Source organism: Myotis lucifugus, unplaced genomic scaffold (genome assembly GCF_000147115.1).
Source record: "Myotis lucifugus unplaced genomic scaffold, Myoluc2.0 scaffold_0, whole genome shotgun sequence".
NCBI lineage: Eukaryota > Metazoa > Chordata > Mammalia > Chiroptera > Vespertilionidae > Myotis > Myotis lucifugus.
In genome coordinates this window covers 20,059,733-20,079,578 of record NW_005871048.1, presented here as the reverse complement: position 1 = coordinate 20,079,578, position 19,846 = coordinate 20,059,733, and the positions used below count along the sequence as shown (strand labels likewise).

The following is a 19,846-nucleotide window of genomic DNA, read 5'->3' as shown; positions in this document are numbered from 1 at the left end:
ATCAGGGGGGTTGGGGCTCCATACCCTGTCACGCACAGAGCAGGGTCGATCAGGGGGTTGGGGAGCTCCCCTCTGTCACGCACAGAGCAGGGCCGATCAGGGGGTTGAGGAGCTCCCCCCTGTCACTCACAGAGTAGGGCCGATAGGGGAGTTGGGGCACCGCCCCCTGTCACACACAGAGCAGGGTGGATCAGGGGGTTGGGGCGCTGCAACCTGTCACAGTGATCCCGGTGCCGAGAGGCCTCTCGGCTCCGCTGATCCTGGTGCTAGGAGGCATATTACCCTTTTACTATATAGGATAGAGGCCTGGTGCACAGGTGGGGGCCGGCTGGTTTGCCCTGAAGGGTGTCCTGGATCAGGGTGGGGGTCCCACTTGGGTGCCTGGCCAGCCTGGGTGAGGGGCTGATGGATGTTTGCAGCTGGTCACACCCCCTTCAGGGTGGGGGTCCCCACTGGGGTGCCTGGCCAGTCTGGGTGAGGGGATGAGGGCCGTTTTCAGGCTGGCGGGTGACTGAAGCTCCCAACCGCTCCTTTTTTCCTTTTTTTTTTTTTATTCTGGGCCAGCTTTAGCTCTGAGGCTTGGCTCTAGCTCTGAGGCCTCGCTGCTGAAAGCAGGTATCTGGTTTGTTTGGGTTCTATAATCGAAACACTGTTTCAACTCCAGCTCTGAGATCCCAGCTGGCTGAAAGCAGGTTTCTGGGGTTTTGTTTAGCTTCTATATTTGTAACAATGTTTCAAACTGCAAGCTCAGAGGCCAGCAAGGCAGGTGGGGAACGTTGGCTTCCTCCGTCACTGAAGCAAGCAAGCCTCCTGTTAGCTTCAAGCTGCCTGGCTGCCGGCCGCCATCTTGGCTGGCAGTTAATTTGCATATTGCCCTGATTAGCCAATGGGAAGGGTAGCAGAGGTATGGCTAATTACCATGTTTCTCTTTTATTAGATAGGATTATCTAACTATTAGATAGAGAGTAGTATAAGTACAGAATATCCAAAATAAATTTCTAAATCCTAAATTATGTACCTTTGACTCAAGAATATAGTTTATAATTCTGGGCAACATAAACATCTCCCACAGTGGTTTTCACTGAGGTTGATACTAAAATAAGTTTGTATTCTCTCAGTATGAGCCAGTTGGTGACTGGGGAATTCCCTTCTGAAGTATGTTGAAGGGAAATCACCTTAAATACCAAATTTTCAGGAGAATGACATACATAGAGGTAATTAAGAAATGCTATATTTTTTCTCTTAATGTACAGATGGTCGAATCAAAGATGAGTCATTGAAGGGTTTACGATGAGTCTGTCTAGGTATTACCTCAGTTGTCACTTGCCTTCAACAAAAATTCCTGGCAGGCCTGGAAAAAAATACATAGAGCAAGTGATATCCCCAAACAGAAAGGTCATGTTTCTTTGTTTTCGGTACTGAATGCCCTAGAGTATCTGGAGTGAGCTGGTTCTTGGCAGCTTGCATGACCAGCAATTCTTCTTTTAACACCTGCAGGTGTTAACCTTCAGGACACTCAAGTTCTTCTTGTAGAAGGGATAGAGAGCAGCAATATGATGTAAAGAATGGATAGAAAAGAGGCAGGAAACATTTTGGGGGAAATGGATCAACCAGAGTGTCTAACTGTACAGATACAGTGTACCATTCAATATGTAGTAGTTTTGTTCGCTTTTCATTCACTGTGCTTCTTTGTATCATCTGAAAACACCAATTTTTACCCACCAATAGCTGAAAGCAGCATTACTTTTCAGGAGGGTGTAGGGAGTAGGTTTTATGGTTCCTGGAATGAGACCACCAAGCAACCTTGCCTGCATCTTTGGGCAGAAATAGCTTCTTTTGTGACTGAGACTGCAAGAGTTTGGGAAAGTGGGAGGAAAGAGAGCAGGGGCATAGCTGTTACTGTCAGGTGAGAGGTTCCAGAAAGAGCATGGGGCAATGTATGGCTTGATAAAGGCTGGGTGAATTCAGGGACACCACCCTCCTGGTACACGTATGCACAATGCCGGAGTCTCTGTGCAGAGGGAAAGTTTCCCTCTAGCAATATATATACCCAAGCAAAACAAGTAATAGGACTGGGCGTAAAAACATGGTGTCGGTAGCTGGTTATTGCTTTCCTGGGAGCTTTTTTCAAAATTCTAAAGGTGAAGGAGCAGGGGAGTCCAGATGGAGAGCTTAAAAACGCAAAGTAAGTGGAAAGCAAGGTAGATCCTATCTGAAAACAGTTCCTAAAACATTGACTAGTAGGACAGGGTAAGGGATGAAAGAGAAGAACGTCTTAAAAACATTTTCCTTTTTCTGAGGGCATCAAAATAAAGAGATAGTGAGGCTTCCGGCAGTGGGGAGAAGGAATATTACGTATTGAACATTAGTGGCTCGAAAGACTTTAGAAGAATATGAACCTTATTTGCATATTTTCTGGAAATGTGTCAAAGAGACCGAATGCATCTCTATATGCAAAACTTCAACCAAAATAGGTTACCGAATGAAGGAAATATTAAGGGAGCTGGCTTGCCTGTTGACATTTATTTAACTCTTTTAGAAGAAAGTACACATTGGCAAGAGCGTTTGGGGAGGAAGTGTATCTGATTTCCAACCACAAGAAAAGGCATCGGATTCAAGTCGAGGAGTATTCTTGGATTGAACTTTTGTAGTGCCTGAATTTAGCCAGCTGGAGAAATGCTTTTTTTCAAGTGTAAAATTATTTAAGCTTTCCAAAGAAAAGCTTTTCATTTTGGTTTTAAATCAGAACTTTACTGTAAAGTTATCCTTCTATGAATTTGCCAAAGTAACTTCCATTTTTCAGCACTTCATGTGGGTGGAAGGGGTGAGCTTGTCTCTGGTACTTAACAAATGGTGCTACTTTCTTAGCAAGTAGTAAGGGAACTTTTGACAAAGATGTGAATGACAGTGCCCTAGATCTATATAAATCATCAGGACTAGAGCTCAAAAACTTAATGCTGAATAAAAAAGCAAGTGGCAGAAGGATATGTACAGTATGTTATTTCTGGATACATATATAAGTATGAAAATTTGAAAAAATTATGTATATTGTGCTATGGGTTGCCTGGTGTGGGGGAGTTGCCTGTGGGGCAGAGAATAAAGAGGGGAGATGAGAAATGAGGTTGGTGGTTGTCAAGGAGAACTTTATTCCTTCCCTTCCTCTCCCTTCCACCTCCCTCCTTTTCTTAAGATAATACAAGCATAAGTTGCTTGTGTAGTTTTATTTAATATTATCCATACAGAAAAAGGTATTAGAGCAATTAATTCAATATTAAAAGTTATTAATTCTGAGGATGGATTGTAGGAATACAGGTGATGTTTTTTTCTGTATTTTTAGGGAAAAAAATTATTTACTGAACATTAAGATATATATATATATATATATATATATATATATATATATATATATATATATTTAGTGAGCTTTATTTGCATATTTGCTTCACAAAGCAAGTCAATTATGTGAAAATTCAGTCAAGCCAGTTGGTTAATATTTTTAAAAACAAAAAATGTGAAACCTGTGAATTTAAAACAAATTAATTTGTGTCAAATAAATCTTATAAAAATACTTTGGGCCAAAGTGTGGAGAAAACAAGTCTGTAACATCGGGTCGGCCTGAAGCATGTGTGTCATAAACCTGATGAACACACTCCTCTGTGTGTCTGTGTTTTCTGTTAAATGAGGGGCTAGAGAAGAGAGTGTGAGAACATGACCCACCCACTGAGGCTTTGATCTGTGAACATCCATGTCAGCATTACAGGAACAGATACTTCTTTCTGGTTAAAAGGCAGCTTTTGTCTGGAAAGTTTCCCTCTAGCAATATATAGACCAAAGCAAAACGGGTAATAGGACTGGGCATAAAAACATGGTGTCGGTAGCTGGTTACTGGTCTAACTGTCCTAGGTCTTATAAATGCAGGTACATAAGTGAAGCCACGTCAGGGGAAAGGCAGGGTGCAGGCCAGGCATACACGTTGGATCACTTTTTCTTTTTTGGATTTGCATTTGCACACTCTTCTCTCTGCCAGGACTGCTCCCATGGAATCCCAATGCTTCAAATGAAAATAGGCTCACGTTTGTAAATTATCTTGGAGGCCTCTCCTAATCTATCTTCCTCTTCCCTTAACTGGCCATTTACTTTCAGTAATTTCCATTGGCCAGAGAAATGGGGAGTTGGGGATGAGAAAAGACATATTCCAAAGACGGGGGAGGAACTAACAGGTTCTGGTGAGAAAACCCTCTCCTGTGCTTCAGTGTTTGCTGCTGGCTACGTTAGCCTCCAGTGGGTTTTGCACTGGTGACCTTGAGTCCCTCCTTTGTTGTAAAAGTCCAGCGGATATTCTGCTGAACGGAGCAGAAATAGAGCTCCTCGTGGCGAGTGGTACCCAAGCTGAATAAATCATGCCTTCAGAGCCTGACCTGATTTTTTTCAGTAGAATTTTGTGAACCCCCTGCCCCCACCCGCCCCCAGTGGAAAGTCCCTGAAGACAATTAGAGGCTCTGTAATGCAGGCACATCTTATACAAAATATGACTTCTTTGGCAAAATAAATATGAGCTTTTATTGATAAGCTGATGGTTGCACAGGAACACTAGACCATATTGACTTTAATAAAACATTAAGTGGTTTAATTAAATCATTAATTCCACCCTCAGTTCCATTTTTCAAAAGACAGTCAATGTAAAAATAAAATGGTTTCTTTTTTTAGCTGCTGCTCTTTCCTCTATAATTCATTAAGATGAGTCTATAGATTGACTTATTGCTGTTCTGCCATAAAGCACTTGCTGCCATTTCAAGAACATAGCACTTTAAGCAGGATACAAGGAGGTATTGATCTTATGATGACATCTTCCTTCATTTTTCATAAAAGGGTTGTTTGTTTTTGTTTTTTTTATAAAAATCTATAAAATGTGTGTAAATGCACAGAGATTTAAGTCGACATTATTAGAATACTACTAAAATAATTGTTACCTTGTTCTTCCGAACTATGGGGAAAACTTATGAAAGGTATGTGAGCAATTTTAAATGCACATAATGGTAGTCATCATATAATTAAAAATTATTTTTTATTTTATGAAAGTAATATACAGAGTTAATTTTTAAAATCAGTAATATCAGAAGACTTATAAAGGAAATTAATAATCTTCTGTCTCAACAGAGGTGTCCCCCAAAATGTATACACACTTTAACAGCTGATAGCTCAATTTTGAAAATGAAATATATTTTTATACATTTCTAAAAACAGATTAACTCAGGGATTCCTGTTTTGACACTTTGTTTGGGCAGCATAAGCCCAGGCAGGGGAAGGTAAAAAAAAAAAAAAAGAAAGAAAAAAAGAAAGGGAAGTGAGGCAAAGGAAGCTACGAAGCAATGCTGTGTGATGCATCACTTATGCACAGAAAGGCAGCCTGGTGTGGGGCATGGGAAGCTGGACCCTCCGTGGGGTGAGGAGAGCATCTGTACAGAGTGTGGCCTGGCATGCGCTCTCTGAATCTGAGCAGGAGAAGATGGTCATCCCCAGGGGATGTCACTACAGGATGCTGGAGCCCGCAGGGTGCAGGGGGTGGTGACCTGATATGGGCATCAGAGTCTGAGCTGGGTAAGGAAGGCTTCTATGTAGTGATAGATGTTGGATTAGTTCCCTAGGGCTGCTAACAAACGACCAAAAACTTGGTGGCTTACAACAGAAATGAATTTTCTCACAGTTCTGGAGGCCAGAAGTCTAAAATCAGTTGCACTGGGCTGCAATCAAGATGTTCCTTCTGCAAGCTACAGAGGAGAATCTATTTTCTTGCCTTTGCAGCTTCTAGAAGCTTCCAACATTCCTTGGCTTATGGTCCTGTATCACCCTGGCCTCTGCTTCCATAGTCATATCTCATACTCTGATTCTGCCCTCCTGCCTTTCTCTTATAAGGACCTTCGGGATTACACTGCCCCGCCTGGAGAATCCATGCTAACTCCCCCACCTCAAGATTGTTTAAACTTAATTATATCTACAATGGCTCCCTCCTTTACAAACAACAACTGTATAAGGTAGCATTCACAGGTTCCAGAGTTCAGCTGTGGATATATTTAAACCTACCATAGCTATACAGGGTAGGGCAAATGTAGGTTTACAGTTGTTTGTATGAAAAATAATACAATAATTCATAAAAATAGTATAAGAATAAACTCTGTGTTTCATGCACCCACACCTGTAAAACTACTTTTGCCCCACCTTGTATAAATATACATGTGTTTACGTGTATACACACACACACACACACACACACACACACACGCACACACAATAAATCTCTCTCTGCTCATTGAGAGGGTCTAGGAGTAGCAACACCCCAATATCAAAGAAAACAACTAGTAACTAGATCTGGGCTTTGGTTTTGGTTTTAGTTTTCCAGGAGGCATACACTGAGACAGACTTTCACACCTGCCTCAACTGGGTTGCTCAGAATAGGGTGTGACCTTGGGCAAGGTCGCTATGTGTAGCTAAGGCACTCCCTGAAGTGGCTGACAGATGGCAATACTATTACCTTCAACCAAAAGGAATCCAAAGCTTCTTAGGGAAATGGCTGATTCCAGGATGGGGCAGGGAAAGTACAATATGAATCGGGAACATCTTTTTGCATCAGAAAGTTAAAAAGTGCCCAAAGAATGATGTGGGCAACATCAACTGGACACAGAGTCAGTCTGAAGGAACTTCCACTGACCAAATCTGAGGCAATCTGAACATCAAGCTAAGTCATGAGAATATGGGTTATAATTTACTGATTAAAATCAGAAACCATGAGTGCATACTGATATACTAGTAAATAAGTAAGTGAATAAATAAAAATAATTGGTGAGGGATGGGTTATTTATGTAGTTTAAAAGTGTCTCTCCACAAACTACTTTTTAATTATTGGAGATAAAGAATAAGGTTGCCATGGAGAAATTTGGCAGATGACCACCTTGCTCAAAGTGATCAAGGTGAATGTTAGTCATAATGGTGCCAACAGAGATTGTTTGCCATTTGATAATCATGAGAAAATATCAGAGTAACCAAAATTGAGGGTAATACTACAAAATAACTGACCTATAATCCTCAAAGTGCCCAGTTCACAAGTCAGGAACTGTTGCAGATGGAAGGAGACTAAAGAGATGTGGCAACTAAATGCAACCCAGGATTCCGAAGTGGATCCTACTAAAGGGCATTATTGGAACAACTGGTGCAACTCAGATGGGGTCTGAGGAGGAGCTGGTGGCAATGTATCAGTGCTAACTTCCCGATTTTGATTGTTGTGTTGTGGCTGTGTAGTGAATGTCCTTGTTTGTAGGAAAATCGCATGAATGTATTTGAGTGTGATGACGCATCATGGCAGTGACTTATCCTCAAGAGATTCAGGAATAAGTTTCTTTGTACAAGACTTGTAAACTTTTTGTAAATTTTAGTTGGTTTTAAAAAGTTAACATTGCTCCCCTGACTTTTGCCAAGCAGCTCATAGCATCGCTTCTAGATTGGTTATTAGTCCTCTGGGCAAGGGAACGTGGAAGAAGGCTGATGTAAAGTGTAAGTAAAGGGATAAAAACTTTGGGGAACATTATGCCGCTGAATCCTACTCATCCCAAGAACTGTCTCCAAGATTTATGCTTTTCCAGTCAAACTCCATTCCTATCTCATTTCAGCTCCTATCTCCCCTCGCCATGGCAACTACAGGTCACTGATTTGCTTTCTGACATTTTAATCCCCGGTGCCTGGCACATGGAGGCTTAATAGCCATTTAAAGAATTAATTAACGGTGCCCTCTGGAAACGAAGTCAGCAATGTAGTCTTGGAAAATAAATTAGTTCAACCTTCATGTAACATTCTCCATTAGTATGAGAACTAAGCAGCAAAGGCTTTTTGTTTATTTTGCTTTCTGTGTTGTTACTTTGAAATGGCTGTTTCTATTTATGGCCCCTTCAGCCGCACACGTTTTCATGAACAGCCCCAGGTAATTAGCTTCCTGAAGCATTGCTACGCGGGAGGTGCCTGTGGTCTCTTCCTCTTACCTGCTTGAGAGCGTTATTATCCTCTCTCAGGAATTTATGGAAGAAGGTGCTTCTCCAACTTCTATTCAGTGTGTGACTAGATTAAGGACTTTTCTCCTCGGTTCTTCATGGGAGGAAAACGTAATCAGTTTTACCTCTGGTCAGAATCTCACTTGCGTTGCAAACCTCCTTCACGAAAAGCCCCGAATTCAAATCCTCATAATGAACATTAACATTCTAATAAAAGCGAACAGGTGCCGATCACTATGCCAGCCCTACAAAGAAATTTATTTGTGCAGTAGTTTATTACTATCCAAAATGGCCTGTAAGATACGGACCATTTTTGTGTACAGTTTATAGTTGAAGAGACATACGTATATTAGACTGAGCTTCTTGGAATGGCTCCCAAATCTTCATACAAAACTGAGCTGCCAAGGAGCGGCTGCCCTCGCCACCAGTGGAGAGTCACCTGTCCAGCTGATGCTCTCGCCCTCCCATCTATCAGCTTGGGAGGTAAGATCGCAACATAAATGCTACTGCTCTGCTCTTACCCCGTGTACGCAGTTCCAAACTAAGGTCTCCTATTTGTGCGTCTGACTGACAGAACCAAAAAAATATCATCTGAAACCGAAGCCATTTTCTTCAGTTTTCTAGCTCTATCCATAGGAGGAAATTCAGAAAGGGCATTGGAATAGAGGTAGAGCAAGCTAACCCTCACCATGTCACAGCAGGAGGCACGGTGTTTGGGGTTGGGTTTATGTGGATGTGTGCTGACAGCAAATTACAAATGCATCCTGGAGTATGCCTCACTTCAGTTCCTACCTCTGAACTTGCACAATCCTCACACTGATTATCTTAGTGCATCTGCCTGAATGAGGTCTATTCCCATGATTCTTTGAGCACCTTTTCTCTTGTTCTTTTAAAAGTTGTACTCATTCCAGCATGGACAGTTTCTTTTATAGCTCTTGTTTAATTTTTGTAGGATCACAGACTTCCCAGTTTCTTAGTCAGCTGGAAAAGTGGAGCCTTCCGTATCTCAGCTTCTTAGTGATACTGTGTCAGAGCTCATCTCCAGCCTAGACAATGGAGACTCGTGTCTCCATTGCTGTTTGTTTGTTTGTTTGTTAAAAAAATATATATTTTTTATTGATTTTAGAGAGGAAGGGAGAGAGAGAGAGATAGAAACATCAATGACGGGAGAGAATCATTGATTGGCTGCCTCCTGCACACCCCACACTGGGGATCGAGCCTGCAACCCCGGTATGTTCCCTTGACAGGAATTGAACCTGGGACCCTTCAGTCTACAGGCCAATGCTATATTTACCCAGCCAAACCAGCTAGGGCAAGTTTGGTGTTTTTTGTTTGTTTGTTTGTTTGTTTGTTTGTTTTTTAATCAGTATAATGTGGAAGCTATAGCTCTGCACTGTTCAATAGAAATATATTGTGAGCTACATATGTAATTAAAATTTTTCTGGTAACTACATTAGAAAACTAAAAAAAAAAGTGGTAAAATTATTTAAGTGCTGGCGAGGATGCGGAGAAAAAGGAACCCTCGTGCACTGCTGGTGGGAATGCAGACTGGTGCAGCCACTGTGGAGAACAGTATGGAGTTTCCTCAACAAATTAAAAATGGAACTTCCATTTGACCCAGTGATCCCACTTCTAGGAATATATCCCAAGAAACCAGAAACACCAAACAGAAAGGATATATGCACCCCTATGTTCATAGCAGCACAATTTACCATAGCTAAGAATTAAAAATTATTTTAATTAGACTAATAACTTCAATAGATTATCGTTTGAACATGTAACAAATATAAGGAATCATTAATGAAATTGTTTACGTTTTTTGGTACTAAATCTAATAAATCTAGTGTATATTTTACACTAACAACACACCACTAGTCACATTTCAAGTGTTCAATAGCCACATGTGGCTAGAGGCTGCCTATTGGACAGTGCTGCTCTAACTAGAGAGAGAACAACTTACTTTGGTTCAGAATGTGATGGTCTTGTGTCTTTAGGTACTAATTGCTTTCTCTCACTGTAACTCAAAGGTCCATGGAAGGGGAATTAATGTGTCAACATCACTTCTTTCAGTGATGTGACATGTAGCAGGAAGCTGGCTGGCACCACCATGGAATTTTCAGCCTCTTTAAACATGTATAGCTAAGAGGCTCTAGCTGAGGATAACTTCTTGACTGATATAGTTTAGCCTCAGCTCCTCAGTACTAACCACCTGAGGACCTTATGTCTTTCAGAGACATTCTTAGTTGAATTAGATTTTGACATGGAAACTATAACAAGGAAAGTACATTTTCCCCATTATGCTTGTACTGGGATGGTGAACTTTTAGATCCTTGATGCAGTGGGCCTGTTTTTGCTCTTTCTTCCTGGCCAGTGGAGTAATTCATGATCGTTTGCTCCTCCTTCATGGGGCAGAAGGTCAGTGTTCTCTAGAACTAGACATTTACTACTTATCACATTTTCCAGATGTGCTGCCTGAACTTTTATCTCCTGCCCTTATGCCCTATGCAAGTACAACAACTTTGTCACTGGGGCCAGTTGACTCTACTCTACCCTAAATTCAGAGTGTTTTCTTGATCTCATTTCTTGGTGTCATTATGAAACGCTCTTACTGTGTTGGTCAGTGGCCTTTGAATTTTCGGAAACCTTGTATGATGTAATGCAGCCATTCCCATAGCAGACCTGCTGCTTCAGGTGACCATCATGACACTGGGGATTCATCTTTCTTTAGACACATCAAGAACTCAACACCTCAATGACTGAGCTCTCAGTTGGCCAAGGTTCCACCTATGGTTCTTTGTCAATGAACTGACTTCAGTTCTTAAAGAATAAAAGGGAACCTAATGCATTTCTCGAGTCACCATCTTTTCTTTTCTCTCTCTGTTTTCTACATTATACTGGAGTTTCTCCATAAACCATTGGGTTCTCTAAGCAAATCTCTGCTGCTTAGACTAGTGCTTCTATGTTATTATAGGATCTGGTGTCTCTAATTCCATTATTCATGGGTAACCTGTAGATTTTTCAGCTTCCAACAGACTTCAACTTCTTTATTTTGAAAATGAGAATTTAAAAACTCACTCTTTTCAGTCTTTTTTTCTTTTAAGAAAGATGAAAACTTCCAAGGTAGTGGTTACCTTGAGCCTTTATCCTCTTGTTCTAACATATTCACCTGTAAATTGCCAGGCATTTCTTTCTGGGTCATGTTAGTGATCATGTGATAGGGCTTATCTTTTAGATAGAGTCTTCTTCCTCTGTACTGTCAGGGCTGGCTATTCACTTCTCTCTCTCTTTTTTATCATCGTTTTTGTTTATGATCTCAGTAAGTCACTTACCTTTTTTATGTCTCTGCTTCAGTACAAAGGAAGTGCTTTACGATATGACAAAAGAATGTACTGAATGTCCTTTGCATGTGACACAATTGACCTATGATTTTAGGACTTGTGCTTGGAGTTATTTTTATAATGGCAGATAACTTTTAAAAACAACAAAACAGCTCCTCATGGCGGCGGCTGCTGTTGGGCTGCAGTGGGGCGGTGACTGAACTGGTGCCTGGCGGGCGTGCGCCGAGCCCCGGCCTGGCCTCCGCGTGCCCCCCAGGCTCTGCACCCCTGATGCTGCTCGGGTGCTGACCCCGCCCGGCCGGGACAATGGTGAAGTATTTCCTGGGCCACAGCGTGCTCCGGAGTTCCTGGGACCAAGTGTTCGCTGCCTTCTGGCAGCGGTACCCGAATCCCTACAGCAAACATGTCTTGACGGAAGACATAGTGCACCGGGAGGTGACCCCTGACCAGAAGCTCCTGTCCCGGAGACTCCTGACCAAGACCAACAGGATGCCCCGCTGGGCCGAGCGACTGTTTCCTGCCAATGTCGCTCACTCAGTGTACATCCTGGAGGATTCTATTGTGGACCCACAGAACCAGACCATGACCACCTTCACCTGGAACATCAACCACGCCCGGCTGATGGTGGTGGAGGAACGATGTGTTTACTGTGTGAACTCTGATAACAGCGGCTGGACCGAAATCCACCGGGAAGCTTGGGTCTCCTCTAGCTTATTTGGCATCTCCAGAGCTGTCCAGGAATTTGGTCTCGCCCGGTTCAAAAGCAATGTGACCAAGTCAATGAAGGGTTTTGAGTACATCTTGGCCAAGCTGCAAGGTGAGACCCCTTCCAAAACCCTTGTTGAGACAGCCAAGGAAGCCAAGGAGAAGGCAAAGGAGACGGCACTGGCAGCTACAGAGAAGGCCAAGGACCTTGCCAGCAAGGCAGCCACCAAGAAGCAGCAGCAGCAGCAGCAGTTCGTGTAGCCAGCGCAGACCCTGTGTGGCAGCACACCACACCACCTGCTGCACTCCCTCTGCCCTCCCCCTGTATTTTATTATTAAAAGTCAACTTCCAGCCTGATCTACTCTCTGGGTAGTGGGTTGGAGGTGGTATCTGTTTGGCATCTACAGTGCATCGGACCTGTTATCCGTGTCTGAGCCAGGCCTGCTTCCTGCATTGGATAGCTGAGGAGAGATTTGCCCAGGGTCACCGACAGCATTCAGGCAAAGTGGTCATAAACACTAGACTGTAAGCTCCATGAGGGCAGGGACCTTCGTTTTGTTCTCTGCTGCATCCCAAGTATCTGGAACAATATCTAGCTCATAATAGACACTCAATAAATACTTGTTGAATTCAATCAAAAACAAAACAAACAAAAAAAAACAAACATGGTCTTTTGAGAAATTGTCTGTATTAAGAGTGCAACTTATGGCATTGGAAGAGAACAAAGCCAATTCAATCAGGAAGGTACTTAACCTATTAAAACATCTATTAGCCTTGCAAGTAACTACCTGAGCCAAGTAGTTTCAGGGTACATAAAAATGATTTAGACACAATACTTTGTTATTCTAACACTATATTATGACAGTGTACTTATCAGTGAAAAAGTACAGGTGCGGTGGGGAAGCAGAATCCATTAGCACCCAGTTCTATCTACTCTCATGGAATGCTCAGCCTACCAAGAGGTATAGGGATTAGGTAGTGCAAAGAAAATGTCATGCAAATTTATCACATTTTATTTTTAAACTATTATAATTAGTTGAAAATACTGATGAAAAGTTATGTCATCACAAATTTGAGCAGTGGTGCTTTAATAATAGCTAGTCAGTTGGTGTACTGTAGGATGTCACCCCACCCAGTAATATGTGTGATGCTTCAATGCTAGAACAATGCTTACTTTTTTAACTAAGAATTTATTACGAGTGCACAAATTTTTGTGCACCGGGCCTCTAGTTTATTATAATTAATTTAATCATGCCTCCCTATCTAGTTTACCTCAGCAGTGATATGAAGCTCAAGCGCCCAAGTCTTTATAGTAATAAACTTGTCTCTGTAAGGGGCTCAGTACCTGTCTCTTTAAGGGGGCTCAATATGTTTGCCAAGCTGACTCAATCTCCCTTGGCTCCTTGTGCCTCCACAGCTCCTGCTCCATGATTAGCAAACTCTTCTGCATCTGCAACCTCCTTTTTTTGTTCACTTGTTTTCCATCTTCTGACAGAAATCCAGCTATTCCCAAAGAGGCTTCTTCTCCTCTTCTGGGTCTCCGTTTAATAGAGAGCCCTTTCCTGCCCATCCTATCTGACTAACATGATCACTTTCTTCTCTCTCAGAATAAGCTGGTTATTTTCTTTGTTGCATTCATCACTTTTTTACTTATTTCATTCATTGATTTACTGCATTGCTAGTTTAATGCTAGACTCCTCCCCTAGAAGGTCAGCTCTGCAGTGAGGACAGCAACCTTGTGCACCAGGCAACTGTTCTCCAGGGCCTGACACATGCTGAGAATGAATGAATGATCACAGAAGCTAAAATTTTGAATACATGTTAAACCTGATTTTATCTTTTGACTAAATATATGGATGCTGTGCTCATAATTTTTTTCCCTGATCAATTGATTATTTACCAATTAGATGAAAGCCTATTGCTGTTTTAACCAGTGTTCATGAGAAAGATAATTCCATGAAGTTTTTTCAGGAGCTATGCTTATTTTACTTGATACCTGAAGCATGGAAACTTTGTAGTGGGACATGATGGAGTAATGATCTTATTTGACATGGCATGTTTGTTAATTCTCGGTAAGAACTTGAAAATTTCACCTCTCTAGGAATGAAGGCACTCTTTAACACCTATAACTTCTTCAGCTGAATGGTGCGTACATGATTCTAAGCAGCTACTGCATTTGAAACCAGGTTTAAGTGGTTCCTGAAGTAAAAGCACCACAGTAGTGGACAGAAGAATGGATGCTGTAGGACAGTGGTTCTCAACCTGTGGGTTGCAACCCCTTTGGTGGTCGAACAACCCTTTCACGGGGGTCGCCTAAGACCATTCTGCATATCAGATATTTGCATTACGATTCATAACAGTAGCAACATTACAGTTATGAAGTAGCAACGAAAATAATTTTATGGTTGGGTCACAACATGAGGAACTGTATTTAACACTGTTTGTTTGGAGTAGAGCAGAGGGAGGAAGAGCTGAATTTCCAGTAAAATGAAGTCTCTGGGAAGCCAAGGGTTGGGATTTTATTCTATTTAAATAAGTTTAATGGTGAGAAAAAAGACTTAGAAGCCAAAGAATTCAAATGACTATACAACTTAATGAATTAGCCTGCCACAGTTCCATGCGTGTGTGCAGAAAACATGGGATTCTTGTTCTGCTGTAGGAGAACAGAGGAACCTCCAGTTTTTAATGACATATACTTCTGTGGAAGGGGAACTTCCAGTATCACTATTGCAATCAAGGAACATTGTGTTCAATTAAAACCCTGCCATGCAATAAAAAAAGTTAGGAAATACTAGCAAAGATAAAAAAAAAAGATCAAAACACAAACACATGCCTTTCAAAAGATCAAGAATATATTCTCATGAGACTGAGAGGAAAAAAAAACCCTGAAAATACCATCGTCAGTATATTTTCATGGAAATCCATAATTAACTAATTCACAGTAAATATAATATTGCTGAAAGAACCAGGGCTATATATAACTCTGTTGGTCCAATTAGTATTAGATTTCACAGGTAATTAACACTCCAGAGGAAGGTGAGAGAAGCTAGAAAAGTCCGTATGAAAATAGGACAAAATGATTGGATCCTATTACCTTATGTTGGCACAAGAAATAGAGTAAAATTCCCCCAAACAAAAATTTTAATTTATCTTGCAGCATAGAAAAGTACAGCACGATCATTTAAAAAGAAAGTCATAATTACAGTGACTACAATTGAACAGATTCTGTGAACAAAACATTTTATTTATATCTGCAAGTTGAGAAACTGATGAAGCATAAAGGACAAATATGTATAATCAGTTGGAAAGTTGTCTGAGAGGGAGATCTTAGTAAAATAAAGGATTTCGTGTGGTTCAATGGCATTCACCCAAGAGAGTTCCTGTTTGAAACTCACACTTATAATATAACACTTCATTGCTTTGCTGCTAAATCAACACAGTAGTGAAGCTCTGTGAAAGGTCAAATTTGATTCCAGTGTTATTTGAACAATGTCTGCCCAAAAGGGGTCTCTTGTTTCATATTTATAATTTTAATTACAGATTACTATACCTTCCTCATAATCTCAAACTACATTCTCATTTATTGTATAATATAGAAACTTCTTTAGAGTGTGGGGTAATTAATTCCACTATTCTACCATATTTCTCAAGAACTGTTGCTTAAGTAAATTAGTTTTGAAATCTATTTGGGGCCTGCATCTGCATAGCACAAAAATAAAGGTGATGAGAGTAAATATCTGAAAAGCCAAATGACTTTTTTTTTAAGGCGATGCAGCTAGTTAGTGACAGAGCTGAAACCAGTGTCATAAGTTATAGCAACAACAGTGCTTTGACTGTGAGTAAAAAAAGTCTTGTTTCAGACACAAGAATCCCATGTTTTCTGCACACAAGCATGGAACTATGGCAGGCTAATTCGTTAAGTTGTATAGTCATTTGAATTCTTTGGCTTCTAAGTCTTTTTTCTCACCATTAAACTTATTTAAATAGAATAAAATCCCAACCCTTGGCTTCCCAGAGACTTCATTTTACTGGAAATCCAGCTTTTCCTCCTTCTGCTCTACTCCAAACAAACACAGTGTTAAGGCTACCCAGCTTCTAGAATCTACTTCTTTATATTGTAAGCCCACCTTCTTGGTCATGAGTAATTGATCTCTTTCAATTTGTTGGAATTGGTATTGAAAGAGAGAAATCATTCTCTCACAGGGATCTGGACCTGAGAACATACATACTTGAAGCTGTCAGATAAAATCATGTTCCGCCCTGTGGATGATGAAGCAGAGAACACCAGTTTGTCCAGTATTCATAAGATGGCATGAGTTTCACTTTGCTGAGACACTGCGTGCTTGTATCTGTTGTTTCCGGATAATTATTAACAGTGTCTTTTCTCACCCTAGTGGGTGGGTTTGGCTCAGTGGATAGAGCATCAGCCCAAGGACTGAAGGGTCTCAGGTTTGATTCCAGTCAAGAGCACATACCTCAGTTGCAGGCTCAATCCCCGGCCCCAGTTGGTGTCATGCGGGAGGCAACCAATAGATGTGTCTTCTCTCACATCAATGTTTCTCTCTCTGTGTCTCTCCCCCTCCCTTCCACTCTCTCTAAAAATCAATGGAAAAAATATTGTCAGGTGAGGATTAATAAAACATTAAAAAAATAGTGTCTTTTCTCAAAATGCCCTGATTTGGAAGCTAAATCATGTGGCTATCTTAATCACTCCAGACACTTTGATGGCAAGTGATAGAAGCTCGACTTGCATAGCAGCTGCCTAGTTCTCTGAGTACCATCATCCAGGGAGCGACAGCTTTCAAGCATCTGGAAAGCGTGGAGGGATGGCATTTACCTCTATGTGGGAGCAAGTGCCTTGGCACTAGGAAGGCTCCTCTAGCTCCTCGTTGGTAAAGGGAAAGCTCCTGTTTTGAGTTTGGTTCTCCCTTACGTGTTGCTGGGTAGGCCCTTGCTGTTGCTGGTGAGACGCAGACTCTAACATGCTGACTCTAGATATGAGTCTACAAAGGCTAGGCTACCCTCTCCCCTGGTCATAGACTTGATGAATATGCGGGTTAGGCAGTCTTCATGGGTGATGCTGATTAGAGGCTATGACTGTCACTGGGGTTTTGACTTCCAATTCCTGCATTCATTCTCCATATCAAACAAAGTCAACATACAGGAAGAAGAATGAGGTAGGTGGACGGCAAGCAGTAGAGCAGAGAGAGAAGATACCTTGGGTTTCTTATGCTCCAATCCCTGTTGAGGCTGCCTCTGAGCTGCATTCTTGCCTTTAGGTTCCATCATATGCCACTATCCTATATAATAAAGATGTAATATGCAAATGGTCATTACACCATGAAGCGTAATGACCGACCGCATAACAACCAGATCACGGATCAGCAGGAGGGTGGGGCAGCGAGCTACAAGCTGGTGGCAGAGAGCTAAGGAGGGGACAGATAGCAAGCTATGAGGGGAGCGGGGGCCAGGGGGAACCACAGGAGGGCGGGGCAGCAGGCGGAGAGCTACTAGAGGGTGGCAGCGAGCTACTGGCGAGCTACTGGCCCACGGATTTGTACGCAGGGCTACTAGTTTCTTTCTTTCTTTTTTTTTTTTATATTTTATTGATTTTTCCTACAGAGAGGAAGGGAGAGGAATAGAGAGTTAGAAACATCGATGAGAGAGAAACATCGATCAGCTGCCTCCTGCACACACCCTACTGGGGATGTGCCTGCAACCAAGGTACCTGGGACCCTTGAGTCCGCAGGCTAACCCTCCATCCACTGAACCAAACCGGTCAGGGCTAGTTTCTTAATAATTATAATACCTTTATGCTTAACTTATCTCTAAAACCTTTCTGTAATTTGCAGTCCTTAAATTCCTAGCACAAAATTAGTAAATTTAGTTTTCATCTGTGATTAAATAAATACCTGAAATTCATTTATTTATGCTTTTACCATATGAATATCACATGCTCAATGTAGGCTAGCCATTGTACTAGCTTCAGGGAAAACAGTAAGACAGACATATTCCTACTCCCGTGAAATCATCAAACTGCTAATTACAGGCATGAGATTCTTCCTAGTCTGCTTCAAAAAAAGGATGAAATAATCCACTAGTATATTCAGAACCTTGTTTATGCATCCTGGGTATTCATAGCCTATGAAGAGTCACTATAGTGAAAATTCTTTGCTTAAGAATGGTTTCATTCTAAAAAGACAGATTTGAAAAAATATGAAGGGATTTTTTTAACCAAATAATGCATGTATAAATATTATACATACATAAGATACAAAGTATTGTAAGAAAGAGTGGTTACTTTTTTAAAAGTATGTTTTATCATTTCATAAGCTTTTACATCCTGCTATGAACATGTCTTAGAGATGAGCGTTACATGGTTGTTGGGTGGTCTAGAATGGAAAAGACAATTCTTCTGTGTTAGCCAAACCTCTATAGGGAAAATATTTATTCTCATTTTGAGGGTGGGGGAGACTGTTCCGAACCCAGGAAGAAGCTTGAGAAGTGATCGGAAGGCAAAGGATCATTGCTATCATTTTCTCAGGCTGAGTGGGTGAGGCAAGTAAGGAAATAGACCGATTGCTTCTAGTGTTCCTTTTCTATGGGAACAAATGACTGTGTCTTTGATGTTTATTACTTTATCATCCCTAAATGTAATTCCTAAGTACAGAACAGTCCACGGGTTTTCCTCATTGTGTGCACATTAAGACCGCAGATGAGGCAGAACAAGAACTGGAGTTACACCAGCACTAACGTAGGCCCTGCGGGGACCTCCTGAGAACAATGGGGGCTTAGTGTAGGGCTTCTAGGAATGCTGATGGAAACTCTTCCAAGTTTACCAACTTGGGGGCTAGCAGAGTTTTGACAACAGTAGGCCAGTCTTTGGGGTTCTAAATAGGCAACACTGTGCTGCATATGACTCAGAAAGCCTGAAACTATACGAGTACTTGGCCTTCTCCTAAGTCCACTTACGACCATGCTCCTCCCTGATGGGATGCTCCATCCTCCCCTCTGCAGGTAGTGAGGTGAAGGAGGCAAGATGCATTCCTTCTGGAGCTTGAAGCTGTCCACAGGGATAGGAGGTCTGCAGAGAACCAGCTGGCAATCCTTGCTAATGAGATCGAGAATTCACTGGGGCTGCTCACTGTTCCAGTGCTTTTCATGCACCAGTCATTTAATGCTCATAAACATGTGACAGATGCTATAATCATATCCATTTGTAGATGAGGAAACTAAAGCAGGGAGAGTTAATCCAAGGTGATGGACAGAAGTGATAAAGCTAGAATTTGATCTCGGGCCCTCGGGCTGCAGAGTGCATGCTTTGAACAATTCTTTCTGCCTCTCCTTAAAGGTAGGCCGGGTGGCAGCCCGCAGTGGCCCACAGTAGGTGCCCAATGAACATTTACTGACTCCGTGACTATCGGGCTCATAGGGAGCTCTTCTTGATTTGCTAAAAGGTGGGCTAACGTTAAAATGTGCAGTCAGATGGTGCATATAGAAGGCCGGCCCTGCACCCTTTTCCCTCCGCATTGGGTCTATTGGAGATGGAAACCTATGGATCCAGGGAAATGTTCTTAATCTTAAAACTAATAAGTTCTTTCTGGGTCACATATCCCTTGCAAGCCATATAAAAGCTTAGAATCCTCTTCACATAAAAATACACACACATTTATTTTTATGTTTATTTTTTGGTATGATGTCCGGGATTGTTTAGATGTCTAGAACCCCCCAGGACTAACAACAGTAGTTTTGGGGCTGTGACTTGG

At 41.6% G+C, this 19,846-nt stretch overlaps 1 protein-coding gene and 1 long non-coding RNA gene across 3 annotated transcripts in view; both read left to right on the top strand.

The window, feature by feature from the left end:
• The window catches only part of LOC111824916, a 53,744-nt gene that overhangs the window by 6,201 nt on the left and 27,697 nt on the right, over positions 1 to 19,846 (top strand). The gene's annotated exons all lie outside the window — the stretch shown is intronic.
• Positions 11,510 to 12,437, top strand: LOC102420906 (PRELI domain-containing protein 1, mitochondrial-like). Of its 2 annotated transcripts, XM_014466235.2 has the most exons (2): positions 11,510 to 11,998; positions 12,113 to 12,437. In XM_014466235.2, the coding sequence occupies exons 1-2, from the start codon at positions 11,681 to 11,683 to the stop codon at positions 12,338 to 12,340; spliced, it is 546 nt and encodes a 181-aa protein (XP_014321721.1). In that variant the 5' UTR covers positions 11,510 to 11,680; the 3' UTR covers positions 12,341 to 12,437. The 2 variants fall into 2 exon arrangements, with proteins under 2 accessions (XP_014321721.1, XP_014321688.1); XM_014466202.2 differs by having other exon boundaries at positions 11,510 to 12,437.